The sequence below is a fragment of the Sander vitreus genome, chromosome 1, assembly GCF_031162955.1.
Source record: "Sander vitreus isolate 19-12246 chromosome 1, sanVit1, whole genome shotgun sequence".
NCBI lineage: Eukaryota > Metazoa > Chordata > Actinopteri > Perciformes > Percidae > Sander > Sander vitreus.
Genome location: NC_135855.1, coordinates 37,539,055 through 37,553,817, shown reverse-complemented (window position 1 = coordinate 37,553,817; position 14,763 = coordinate 37,539,055). Strand labels below are relative to the sequence as shown.

Sequence of the window (14,763 nt, the reverse complement as noted above, 5' to 3'; positions counted from 1 at the left end):
CACTTCAAGTGCTTAGGAACTCGTCAAGTATTGGGATGAAGGGTTAGGGTTAGTTTTAGGGTTAGGGTTGAAAAGGTGAACATTATATTTCACTTTTTCTTTCCCTTTATGACCCTCCTTGACTAAAAGAAAAACTGCAACAGCATTACCACAATATCTTAAAGTAGTAAAACAATTTAATCAAACATAAATGACTTGGCACAATTCATTTTACATAAATAACTAAATGAATACATTTTTGCAACAGAAAACTCCGATTGGACAGATAGTCTAGCTAGCTGTCTGGATTTACCCTGTGGAGATCTGAGGAGCAGTTAACCATAGTCCTCATAAGTCCACCGGAGTTTAAAATTACAACACAAAGAAAGAGGAAGGTAACGGGACATCGGGCCGAAATGAGGGACATCCGGCAGAATTTCGGCGGTACCTGGACAATCCCAGAAATAAAACGTTGTCGATATAGACTATGTTAGAGGGAATAAACGACCTATATCATCATATGGTTTGGAGGAGTTGTTGGCACATTTATAATTTAATGTAACTCTGTCTTCTGTTAAACTGCAGAATAAAGTAATTTAGACAAATGACGTTCACTCTCCCAAAAATGTAACAAAAAAACCCGCAAAATACATAACCCTCCACCTTTTCTGATCCCCTTCTCCTACCTAATACTTTTCATACAATCCCTTATAAATCCCCAAAAATCTGAATGAGGACAAGGTCTGTGTCGTTAACTAACCTGAACCAGTTAGTGAGGGTCATCATGACGTACAGCGAGGCCAAGAAGAAGACAAAGTGGAAGAAGAAGTAGCTGTAAGCCACTCTCTGCGTCTCGTTGTGAATAACTTTCTGACATCCTTTGTTCTCGTCGTCAATCACAAACTCCTCGTCAGCTGAAAAAGACACATTAATAAATGTCTGTCTGCCAACTTCAAACATAACTAAATGTATAAACCTACCGTTTAGTCTGCAATTCTACCAAATTGAATTTGTCGGCAACAATATTTAGACATACTGCCTATCCATGATTATATATTCTGTTTAAAGATGTTTGTTTGAAATAGTTTCCTTTGCTCTTAAAAACCTCTAATGGCCCCTGGACATTGGCTCAAAGAAACCTATTTGATAAAAAGTTAATATTTTTTCCAAAGTATGCAATTTTTGTAATGTGTCTTGAATCTATAAAACATTGACTCGGTCATTTAAGGTTTTCTTGTAAACAAACAAAAGTTAACTTTGCTTTCAGTGTTTATTACCAAAAACACATTGTATATGAGGCCTAAGCAATGTGTTAAATGCATTTCGTCCCTCATAAAATAAGTTCTATTAAAACAGTTTTATTTTTATTTTTATATTTGTGCATTGTTTAAATGCATGATTACTAGCTAGCATTCTTCTTCCTCACAGCTTACATTTTGCCCAAGATTTTAATGTTCTGGGTCTAATTAGAAGGCCTTTATCATCATTGCATAGGAATACAACGGAATTAGTTGGGGTACTCAAGTGCCTTCCTACATGAATAAACATAAAAAACACAAGACAAAGGACATCCAGTGAGATAAATGCAATAAATAAATAAATTAAAACAAAAGTATTTTAAAGTGCAGCAAGTGCGTACTGGATGCCGAATGGCCGAATTACTGCAGTCAGTCACCTTTTAGACACTTTCACAGAGTTACATCACAGTCAGTGGCTACATGTTTGTCCAGTCCAGTTGTTAAAACACAACACAAAACACTTTTTTTAAAAGCCAATTGTGTAATGTTAACTGCATCAGAACAAACCTTCCTCTTCCTTGGGACAGCAGAAGCAGCAGGTGGCTTTCTGGAACTCGTAGCGGTAAACTTTGATCATCCAAAACGGACCGAACACCTCTGCCAGGTAGGAAGCTTCATTACTGCGGCAGAAAATTTTTATTTGAACACGCACGTAATAATATGACAAAACCTCTTTTCAGAGATGTAAAGATTATTTGGTTACACTTTACTTGAAGGTGTCTACATAAGAGTGACATGACACTGTCATGAACGTGTCATAAACATTATAAACAAGACATAACACTTCTTTTAGTAAGTGTCATTCGGTTTTTGTCATGACAATTTGGGGTTAGAGTTAGGGTTAGGGTTAGGGTTCATGTGTCATGACTGTCATGACTGTGTCATGTGTTCATGACTGTGTCATGTGTTCATGACAGTGTCATGTCACTCATATGTAGATACCTTCAAGTAAAGTGTTACCGATTACCGATTTTGTTATTGCACCAAAATTCACACACAGATACAGAGGACAGCTACCTCTATTTTAAATAATGACTGATAGGATAATGAAGGATTTTCAGCTTTTTACGTCCATACGAAGGTTTTTCGTCCCAAGGGCAAAACAAAGCGATACAAAAACAGCTTGCATCTAATACACTCGTTGTGTGTCATAATGGATGTCATAGTCTTGCTGCAAAACAAATCTACCCACGGGTACAACTAAACAAGCCTAAACCTGAACCTGAACCTGAACATTTATGTAAGTGAGTGTTTATGTTTGAAGTGGATTTTATTATGTGGTATCCTGGTAATGAGTGTAACTTTTTTACATACACGTTGCGTTGAAAGATAAAGAAACTACTCACCATGCAAAGAGGACGCAGCAGTACATGATGAAAGCTCCAATTATGGCCACTGCATTGCCTTCATTCTGGATGCCATTTTGTCCCACGGTGGGGTAACAGACGGTCATGTTCATGCCCTGATACACCACTGACACAGAGAACAACACAGCACGTTAAGCTTCATCGCACTCTCATTCAGGGAAAAAGTATGTTTTGGTTATCTACTAGTGTCTGTCTATGGGAAACAGTTAGTGGCAGTTAGTGCATATTTACAATATAAATAGATATATACAATCCTTATTACTGTTTAAAAGATGAGTATGAAAGTACATATAATATTTTACGGACTCTGGAAAAGCTGCAAAGTGCATACAAGGCAGCAACAGACTTTCTACAGACACTAAGAAATGTACAAGAGCAACCTCATATTGCATCACTGTATGTTTTCCTCATGAAAAACATTGAGTCTGTCCGTAAAACGCCCACATAGGTTGATTGTTCAAGCAGCTGTTTATATTATAATCACATATATCATACATATATTTATGTTTACAGTGGCAGGGCCCTCTAGTTGCCATAGTAGTTATGACGGGAGAAAAGCAGGAAGGAAGTAGCCTGGTTGACACCAGACCCTTCTCAGTTGTAACTGAGCAAGGTTCATTCGCAGCTCATTTCCAAAGGGGGGTCACCAACGGACGCCGCTCAAATGCCTCTGGGCGCAATTGGATAGTCCTTCAACCAATTAGACCAACGATCTGGGTGACGTAGCAGCGACAGTGGCATCAACGGGTTGCTGCGCTTCGATAGCCGTCATTTTATGGCTGTATTGTTAGTTAGCAATAGTGTAATGATGACAGGAAAGAGTGAGAGAGATGCAACAAGGGTCCCCAGCTGGAGTTTATGGTCAACATCTTACCCCTAACCCATGAGGCCCCCATGATGTAATGCATTTCTGTTATGCAATCTAAATTAATCCTCTTCTGTCATAAACACTTTTACACACAACAGGAACAAAATGCATAGTTGGTTTTATACGTTTCTTTTTTGACAATATACTTTGTTTTGTTTTATGCAGGCAGCGCAGAAAGGTGCCACATGCAGGTCAAGTCATTTGTTCTTCCTTTCTCCTTCGTTTCATTTCCTGAAAAGTTACTTTTTTTGTTGTAAAAAAGGGTCTCAGCTTCACTTTCCCTTTTGGGACTCTAACAGACTCACCCTCTGGACATTCTCTGGGGTAAACACAGAGTCTTCACAAATATGTGCTGTATGCTCACACATATGTGCATGCATGTGCACAAGCTCTAACTCCCAAACACACACACACAAACACACACACACACACACACACACACAAACAAACACACACACACACACACAAATCCAGCCCAACCTTGTTTCAGCTGGCTGTGGATTAATGTGTGTTGTGGGGGGGGGGGGAATTAAGGAACCTGAACACAGTGAAAACACTGGCTAATTACAGGACTCTAGACTATATTACGTAGACTATGGCCTCACACACACACACACACACACACACACACACACACACACACACACACACACACACACACACACACACACATGTTGTGGTGTGTGAGACCATAGAGCAGAATAAGCCTTCCAGGGACAGACTAGACAGAGAATGGATCTCTTTGTCTAACACGCACACATGCACGCACACACACACACACACACATACACACACATCCCCCTTGGAGATGTTAGCATGTGACATAGACAGGTGACGAACTCCCCTGGATTACAGCAGCTGAGAAAGTAAACTAGGCAACAGTAGGTAAAATTACATATTACAGAGCAGTGTGTGTGTGTGTGTGTGTGTGTGTGTGTGTGTGTGTGTGTGTGTGTGTGTGTGTGTGTGTGTGTGTGTGTGTGTGTGCATGCGTGTCTGCATGTGTGTGTGTGTGTGTGCGGTTCACAGTCTGTAGTGGTGAAAAGGTGTTTTTAAAACAAACTCAGAGTGCATTTTTTCTCAACAAGTTGCTACAATGTCCTGCGCTGCCCAGAGACTCTAACACACACCTACAGCACACACTCATACTGTACACTCACACATACTGTACACTCACACATACTGTACACTCACACATACTGTATGTCTCTGTGGATAGCAGCATGTTAGATACAAAGGCAATCAGGAGAGTTAAATCAACATAAATAACTTGTAAGCTTTAGAGCGAGGGGCGTTAAAGGAATACTCCACCAAAAACCTTTGTGTAGACAGAGCCCTCAACTTGCTCCCTTATGGAGAAAAGCTTGCATGCATTTACAATGAATTCCAACAGCAATAGTTTCACGGCGAAAAAAAAACACGTATTTTATCAGTTTGTTGCTGGGTTATGTTAAGTCCTTTTCTATAGTAAACAATTAGTGGCAGTTAGTGTAGTTCCCAAGCCACTCCTGAGTCAGAATCCACTTCTTTCATGTCTCATCGTTTTGCTTGGCATGTTGCAAACACACATATTTGTGATGGGATACGGTGCTATTATGTTTAGTAATTTCTTGCATGAAGGGTTTGAGAAGTTGTTGTGGATGTTTTAACACTTTTTTTCTGATTGCACGATCTACCCAGGCGCCACCCCTGCCTAAACCAAACGCAGTGTTTCGAGTAGGTGAGAATGCGCCTCACAAGGACAATCTCCTGTTGTGTGCTACATGTGTGAAGGGCCAACTTCCGACAATGTCCGGACCTGATTCACTGGACATTGTCCAGAGTTCATATGAGAAAACGGCTGAATAAGAAAAATACCACATATGAGGCACACCGTAAACAGCTGTTTTTCAAACTGTATTTTGTTGTGTGTTTCGCTCAATGGTGTTCTAAGCCCTCAACGTGGACTTCAAGGCAGTGCTGCGATCGTCGACTTCAAGGCACCTAACCCTGACCATTGCCTAATCCTAGTGCCTTCCAGGCAGCGCTGCCTGGAAGACGACGTTGGGGGCTTAAAACACCAAACACCGTGTGTTTCCTTTAACGTCTTGTGTGATCTGACTTTCTCTCAGCTGTATAAAACAGATACAAACAATGTATTGCACTTTATCTGTTCAGCGTTCAACATAATGACACTGCCAGGCTGTATATCCTGTTATTATGTTGTCAATGGAACCATGAGGAATGTGAAACAAATATCCTTCTGCCCTCACCACAAGCCACCAGCCCAGCAGGCAGCATGTCACAACACATCTCATCTCAGATTATCTGTGTGTGTGTGTGTGTGTGTGTGTGTGTGTGTGTGTGTGTACGTCTATATTTGCATGCGTGCCATTAAGATGTAAACCCCGGATAAGACGGGGGCCTCTGACAAGCCTCTGCATTAATGTCTCAGTCATGTGGAGGCTCTTTGTCTTACCTGGAGCCAACAGGTGAGTCATTATGAGGTAAGCAAGGGCAAATTATAGAGGATTTTAAAATAGGATTGTGTGTGTGTGTGTGTGTGTGTGTGTGTGTGTGTGTGTGTGTGTGTGTGTGTGTGTGTTCTTTAGTATTATGTAGGACAGATACAAGACAACATTTTGAAACATTTTACCATAAAAGGCTTTTATCTGGTGGTGAAAAGTCTAATGCAGTATTTACATGTCCATATGTACAAATTGAAGTAAAGTGGTTGCTGTTGTATATCATTCTTCGTTCCTTACTGGCTGTGACGAGCCATTGTAACAAAAATCCACAGTCCTCGTTCTGTGCAAAATTGCAAAAGGTTCAGCTGAAGCTATTATGAGGCTTCGGCAGTCTTTTTAGTACTAATTTCTTCTTTTGTTCTTTGTGTAACTATATCTCAGGTAGGTAGGCAGGTGGTTTTGTCAGAACTTTTTCCACTGTCTGCTGAGTCCAGAAACAAAGCTAAGAAAGAGCGGGGGGAGTGAGCCAAAACAGTAAACTTGCAGTTTGTAAAACCACAACAATGAGCTGAAAGATGCCAAAGCGCTCCAAAGAGCTGAGGGGAACTGCAGTGTTGGGTAATAATTATCTGTGGGGAAAAAGGTGCTATTAAAAACATTTCAGCACGAAGAGGATTGAGAGTGAAGTGGGCTGCACGCATTTCCTGCACCATATGTTTCGCTTTTAATCGACATGCAGAAAATAACCCTGAAAATCACTTAAAAATGTGCTCTTGTTAGAGGTTTGTGAGTGTTAACACTGGACAGAGACAGCGTTCAGTATCTCAGTGGAGCTGCAGAGATCTGTTACTGTGCCTCTGCTCTTTGTCCCGTTAGTTAGCATACCTTTCTCTGGCGGGCGGCTGGACAGCGCAGAGAAAGTGAGGTACATGACGTAACAGCTGATGATGGAGGCTTGGAGGAGCCCCGACCGAGGCTGCTCTGCAGGGAAGGAAACAGATAGAGAGAGTAACGGTCAGAATACTGTACATACTATGAAAGTAAAATACTTTATTATGCACTATAATACCCTCCAAAACACACACACACACACACACACACACACACACACACACACACAGATGCACACAGACTTCACAAGAAGGTAGAGGTACTAGAGCGTCCTCAAATCCTTTACCTTATCAAAAGTAGAAACATCGTGGTGAAAAAATGGTACATTGCGATCCATTGATTCAAGTAAAAGTAAAGAGTATTAAGTCGTAAAATGTACTCAGTGTATCAGTGGAAGAGTAAAGCTACTCATAGTGAGACTGAGAAGAATTGAACAAGAAAAAATGTTCCTTTCAAAGTTTCTTTTTTTGTTATGTAGCCTATTCAGATTAACTTGAGCTCCTACAAGAAACTCTTTACATATATACAGTATTTTTGTTTTACACATTTCTAGGACAAGGGGACCAAACTGCACAAAATCCACAAACAATGCACAAGAGTGCACAAAAATGCACCTGTTTGACCTGTTGCCCTGCAGGCAAGACAGGACCATCAAAGCACGGATCACCACACTTAAGAAGAGTTTCTTTCCCTGGGCCATAAGCACACTTCAACAAGCATATGACCCCTCACATGCAATACGTCTGTCGAGGCAAAACCTACTGGATCTTGTGCAATAATTAAATGTATTATAACATTCGTTCTAGTGCAATACCATCCATCCATCTTCATCCGCTTATCCGGGGTCGGGTCGCGGGGGTAGCAGCTCCAGCAGGGGACCCCAAACTTCCCTTTCCCGGGCCACATTAACCAGCTCCGACTGGGGGATCCCGAGGCGTTCCCAGGCCAGGTTAGAGATATAATCCCTCCACCTAGTCCTGGGTCTCCCCCGAGTGCAATACAATTTTTTTATTCTATTGCAAATTTATATTGTATTCATTCATTTCACTTATTATTTTAGAACCTCTTGACGGCTATAGATGCTTGTTTGCTGAAATTGTTTGGTTATTGTTCTGTTTTTCTGTCTTTTTATTAGGGGTGCGCCGATCCGATATTAAGATCGGATATCGGTCCTGATATTGATAAAATAGCTGGATCGGGGATCGGAAAAATGAACAGATCCACGGGTCGATCCAGTTTGTCGTATGCTGGAAGAATTGAGTGTATACATAAATAAGAATTCAATACATTCCATCTATGTTATTTTGTCTTAGTTAGGAAAGTAATGTTTAGTTAGGAAAGTCTGGTGCCTTTAGTCTCTTCCACATGGTGGAAGGAAGGTAGAAGGTGGAAGGTATACAGTGTATTATTAATTCAACAACGGTATCGGATCAGTATCGGGTGTCGACAGATACACAAAGCCCAGGCATCGGTATCGGTATTGGGACGGAAAAAGTTGGATTGGTGCATCTCTACTTTTATTGCATTGGTTGGGAGTAGCGCTCCTAATTTCATTGTATTCTGTACAATGACAATAAAGGCTTTCTGTTCTCTTCTAGTCTACTGTATATCCACGACCTTCCACTTCCGGGATTGTTCAGGTGCTGCCGGAAATTCCGCTTGATGTTACTCTTTTCAGCCGGATGTCCGTCCCTTTCCGCTTTCTTTGTGTTGGCGTTCTAACCTCCGGTGGATTTCTGAGGACTGTGGTTAACTGCTCCTCAGATCTCTGCAGGGTAAATCCAGACAGCTAGCTAGACTATCTGTCCAATCTGAGTTTTCTCTCGCACGACTAAAACAACTTTTGAACGTACACATGTTCCATCAAAACAAGTTCCTTCCCGAGGCTATTTAGCAGAGGCACCATGGCTCCACTTGGCGCTTAGCACCGCCCAAGACGATTGTGATTGGTTTAAAGAAATGCCAATAAACCAGAGCAGGTTTTTTCTCCCGTCCCAGATTGCTGTGTGGACTAGCCAGACCCTTCTCCGCAGCGCTGTGAAGGAAGGTCTGGCAATGCGAGACTAATTCTATTCTAACTTGTGTCATCAAGCTTGAGTTCCTGAATAGCTCACATTTGCAGTTACAAGATTCTTAAACGACAACAGATATGTACACTACAGTATATGCACTGCATATATATAGCTAAATCTTAATCTGCAACGTTAATCATCAGATAAATACTGTGGAATAAAAAGTAAAATGTTTCCTTTTAAATTATAGTCAAGCATAGTAAATTCTTCCAAAATGAAAATACTCAAAGAAAATAGCAATACCTCAGCTTATACTAAAGCAGCTGTATGTTTCAATCATAAAACCCAAACATGTGTAGACAAAGCAGGCCTGCATTCAACTTTATGGTTCTTAAAGGGAGAAACATGATATTAGCTTAGATCTAATTATTATTATCTGCCGCAGCACTGGTTTCAACAGGGGGATGTTTGCATAGCTGGAGATGGACTAAGTGTTATTTCACCGCTGAGAGTCGACGACAGACACGCACAGACTGTTTCATCGACTCACTCTGCTTCACGCATGGTGTGACGGCAATGAAGGACACGAGGGCACAGAGTCCCAGGTTGATCCACAGCAGGGTCTTGTTGAAGTGGCAGGCGATGGGGTGTGTGTAGTACTTGTACATGAAGGTGAAGGCCATGGTGGCGATGGTGTAGAAGAAGAGAGTGGCGCACATCACCGCCAGATACCAACGCTTGTTCTCTGCTGCTCCGGTCAACCTGACAGGGGAGAGGATAGAGGGAACGGCTTCAGCACAGATATTCATTTCTGTCTGGATGCTGCATGTGTCAGAGAAACCCACCTGAAGTGTTAGAATAATGTTATTCCCAACTAGGTGCGAGGCTGAGTACAGAGAGTGTGCATGCCAGTCTCTCATGGCTCAGAGTAGACAAGAGGTTGGCATGCAAACTTATGAATTGTTTTAGGAATATCTGTTTAAGTAAACAGCCAATTTGTCTGTACTCCAAGATAAATGTTGTGAGAGACCAACACACATAGTACACGGCAGGCTGCTAGGGGTGTCAAGGAAAAACCCCAGACTGATGCAGCGTGCAGGTCTTTAAAGGTGCAGTAGGTAAGACTTATAAAACTAACTTTCTGTCATATTTGCTGAAACTGACCCTATGTTCCAGTAGAACTACATGAAGCAGGTAATAAAAAAAATAATCCAGCTCCTCTGGCACCACCTACAGCTTGTAGTGTGATTTGCAAAAATCCACCGCTCCCTGTTCAGATGCACCAATCAGGGCCAGGAGGGGTGTCTAACTGTGTGTCAATCACTGCTCATGCACACGCATTCATTCTCCCTTGTGGGGGGAGGGGCTTAGGAGACCGTTTTGGGCTTTAGCGGAAAGGGGGGAGGGACTGAGAAGTTGTCGAGGTTAAAAAATTTGGCTAAATCCTGGATCTTCACAATCCTACCTACAGCACCTGATCAGCATCTTGTTTTAAATGTATGTAATATTGCATGTTTATTATTTTTATGTATATGTTGTGACTGTTGTATGCAAAGTCATGATGCCATGATGCAGGACGAGTAGCTGCTACAGCAGCTAATGGGGATCCGAATAAAGAAATAAAGAAGAAATGAAGGGGGCATTATGTTTTGAGTGCTGTTTGATATCACAAATACCAGTTCACACATTTAAATGAATGTTGCCAAAAATCTAGGTCACAAGTGTTGGATTTCTAAATATTTTCATGAGCATTTTTCTTGTTTTCTCATTACTGCACTTACTTGAATGAAAAAAAACATGCTTAGATAATGCTTTATTCCCAAATGAGAATTCAGGCAGCCTGATTGCATTTAACGCCAGGGTGTCTTGAATTGTATTTGTGCAATTAAAGCTATTCAATTTAATAAAAACCAATAAAACTATTTTGATGGCATAAGTTTGTGTTTGTTGAAAAGTGGTAACATTCAAATGGACATTGGTTCAGTCAATGTGTTGCTGGGTTGGGGGGGCACTACTAGGAGTCTTCAAAGTCAGATGTTTTTAATCTAACATCCTTTAATCTTGTTAAAACCTATTAAATATTTTTCTGCAACAGAACATGCAACAAATTCCAGTGTGCTTCTGCATTCTGGGTCTCTAAGTCCAGTTTATGACTTTATTTTTCTCACTGACAATGACTTCCACCCAGGAAGGGCTCAGCATGCAAAATATGGAACATATGAAAAAACTACGAAAGTCCCTTTATGGACTACCAGAATCAAATGATTTGATAATGAGGTGAAAACAATAAATAAATAAAAAATAAAACTTTCCTTGACTGGGTTACAGGTGCATAGCATTGGCGACAGTGACACAGGATATTAAACCTGTTTCTTGGAACCTGTAATTAGTGCTGGAGCTATAAAAAAAAAAAAAGCAACGACATAGGAACAGGTTGTCTTTTGACCTGTAAACCCAGAAAGGGCAGACAAGCTTTACCACTGAAAAAGGAAAAAGAGGATTAGCTTTGGAAAAGGTCCGGAATGAATAAATCCTCCTAGCTGTTGAATAGCTACAACTCTGCTACAAAAGGTCACAGCAGAGTTCAGAGGTGGCTGAGAGAGACTGACGGCACAACAGCAACAGCTGGACACAGAAAATAACATCTGGGACAATCAGGTTGTCCGGGGACAAGTCTGGCGGATGAATGAGGACATGACTGAGATGACGTGGAGAGGAGAAGTCAACAAGTTAAAAAAAAACAACAACGTGAAAACAAAGAAACAGGGAAAAGTAGCAAATAAAGAAACAAACGGAGCGCTGAGCACTGAAGTCACACGTTAGCTGAATGGCATCAGCTGTGTCATTCATGCTTCACCATCAGTAACTCATTCATCAGCTGTGTGACTACCAGCTGATATTGGAACATCCAATCATATAAGTGCAGGTGTGCAGCCAGGACATTTAACCTGACGCGTCTCTGCTGATACCTCCACGCCGTTTGCTGCTACAGCTCCTTCCACCATCCAACCCTCCTCCTTTTTGGTATTGTTGACTCTTTAAAAATGATTTAACTAGAGCTGCAATTACTTTATTTTTTCTCATTAACAATGGCTTTAAGAAACAACAACACATTCTCGTGGTGTGTGTCCATTGTCAGCGTCATTTTAACGCTTTCCATTCAATTCTATAGAAGCAGTCGTGCAATGCATTCTGGTAGCATCGCGGGGACTTTGGAGAAGCGGGTCGTCGAGTCGTATTTTCGTAAAGATTCCAAAGGAGCCGCCATTATGGTCGGTTTTCGAAATCCGGGAGCTGACAGCCTCACGTGACGCGTTCATCCAATCAGCTCTAGTCATCATCGCGGTTGTAGGAGGCTGTAGTTTTCTTTGCCTGTCAGTGGTCATTGAAGAGAAACTGGTGGCAAGTCCACTAGCGTGCAATGCTGGGAAGCGAGGTGATCCCTTCCGTGAAAATAACACGTATATGGACACATACCATCACTCCCATCGTGTCAAAAAGCGACGCTTGGTCAGGTGCCTTTGGCGTTTGTTTTTGTTGCAAAAGTCTCCTTCAGCGTCTTATTTAGACGCGGTTGGTCGGGACTCTTGGCATCACTTTTTGATGCTCTGGGTCAGGACCCCGTCAGGACCCCGTCAGGACCCCGTCAGGACCCCGTCAGGACCCCTTGGCGTCACTATTTGATGCTCTCGGGACTGGGGTCTAGCCCTTGGGCTATTGGCGTCACTTTCTGATGCTATGGGTCGGGACTCTTGGTGTCACTTTTTGACATACATTTAACTGAAATGCGGCACAAGAACGGGACAGTGGAACGATGGTGGTATGGGTGGTAGTAAGGGTTACATAGTGTATGTTTCTGTGACGCGTGGGACAAGAACCGGACAAAAAAAACTGTCTCCTAGGTGAAAGTCCTGTGTTGTTTGACCTATCCATCTACCACCCCAACCAACTGCGGATTTTTGGTCTTTCATACTACTAACCCTAACCCTAACCATACCGTTGTCAATCTTAATACTACATCATCAATACTTCATCATACCAACTGCTTATGCTGCTGTATATATATATACTGTATGTCTGTATATCTGTATCATTGTCTCTGTGTCCTGTAAAAGGAAGTTTTTCCTTGCCACTGTTGCACTAAATGCTTGCTCTTGGGGTAATTGTTGGAATTGTTGGGTCTTTGTAAATTATAGAGTGTGGTCTAGACCTACTCTATCTGTAAAGCGTCTTGAGACAACTCTGTTATTATTATGTTACTATAAATACAATTGAATTGAACTAAAATAAAGTGTCTCTGACTGAAGTGAATTAATAGATATTATATTCTGAAAATTGGAAGAGAAAAATAAATGACACAGAAACAGAGTTCCAGATGTTGAGACGGAGGGGAGGGGGAGGGGTTACTGTAGTTCTGCTGGACACAAGATTAATCCATCATCACCAGTGTAGAAGAGCGACTCTCTTCTCCAGATGTGAACCAGGCTGGAGTCTGTATGTATATGTAAAGATTATATACTGTAAGGAGGTGAGAGACCATATTATTTCTGTCCTGTTGAACCATGTATCTAAAATATGTCAAATTCCCACAAGCAATGTTGTGGGTTTGAGGGCAGAAGAATATCCAATAACTCACACTGGGGGGGAAAGAATAAAGTCTGAAAAAAATCATTTTGTGGAGGAAATGTATTTTTTCTTCTTCTATCAATGAGCAACATGTTTGCAGCAACGTGATGGAGTCAGGTACATTATAAGGTCAAAGGTATGTGGACACCCGAAACATTCCACCCATATGTGGTTAGACGACATCTCATTCCAAAACTATGAGCGTGAATCAACAGCCTCCACTCTTCTGGTTGCAGGCTTTCCACCAGATGTTGAAACTGCTGCAGGGATTTGTTCTCATTCAGACACAAGAGCATCAGTGAGGTCAAACACTGATGTTGGGTGATAAGGTCTGGCTCATTCCAGTTCATCCCGAAAGGTGTTGGATGGGGTTGAGGTCAGGGCTCAGTCAAATTCTTCCAAACCAAATTGGGAAAACCGTTTCTTTATGGAGCTGGCTTTGTGCACAGGGGCACGACATGCTGCACATAGTTCCATTATCTTTAGCCAAGACCAAACAAGCACAAACAGCCATAGACCAAACATATCTGGACAGGTGTGTCCACGTCATTTGGTCATATAGTTCACATATGGGTATTTCATCAATCGACAACTTGCTCTCACACATTTCAGAAATGTCCTGAGCTACAGTCTATCCTATGTCATGATTTATATCCCTATCACAATAAAAAGATTACATATACATTAATATAATATTTTATTGATATGACCCTCTTACTCACCAGTTCTTGTTCCAGGTGTGCGCAAAAGCTGTGATGAGGGTGAGTTGGATGAGGATGAAGGCAAATCCTCCCACCACACCAACGTAATGCCAAGCTGAGAGACAGGGAGAGAAAAACATTTTTGATTTATTTCAGGGAAGCGAGAGAGGGAGAGGAAACGGAGAGAAGGATCAAAAGAAAAAAAGAAAAAGAACAAGCTGTGAATCATAAATTAGCTCTGATCTCAGCCGTGTATCAGCTTCAGTTTTATTGTTCCCAAACAAAGTGAAATCAAGCCGCGGAGATTTATGGTGCAATAATTCACAGCGGTGAGTCGACCTGAAGAGTGGTGTGTTCAGGAGCGGGTCTCTGCTGCCCTCTAGCAGGACTCAGCGAGAGGTGCACTGAAACGCATCATTTTCATCATCAAATTACAGTTTTTCCTCAATTGCTAAAACACTACAACCCATTGGCTGAACAAAGTTCTCAGTTGCCTGAACTCATTTAGCTAATTTTGCAGTCTGTTGTCAATACCTTAAATCATTCCACACGGTAAAACACAATGTGCAGATCT

At 41.6% G+C, this 14,763-nt stretch overlaps 1 protein-coding gene across 1 annotated transcript in view; it reads right to left on the bottom strand.

The window, feature by feature from the left end:
• Nucleotides 1-14,763, bottom strand: part of serinc4 (serine incorporator 4) — a 28,798-nt gene that overhangs the window by 3,386 nt on the left and 10,649 nt on the right. Inside the window, exons 5-10 of the mRNA XM_078254497.1 lie at nt 14,211-14,304; nt 9,413-9,624; nt 6,845-6,940; nt 2,624-2,750; nt 1,785-1,897; nt 740-893 (exon numbers count right to left, since the gene is read on the bottom strand). Of these exons, the coding sequence (XP_078110623.1) occupies nt 740-893; nt 1,785-1,897; nt 2,624-2,750; nt 6,845-6,940; nt 9,413-9,624; nt 14,211-14,304 (796 nt within the window). The remainder of the gene's footprint in view (nt 1-739; nt 894-1,784; nt 1,898-2,623; nt 2,751-6,844; nt 6,941-9,412; nt 9,625-14,210; nt 14,305-14,763) is intronic.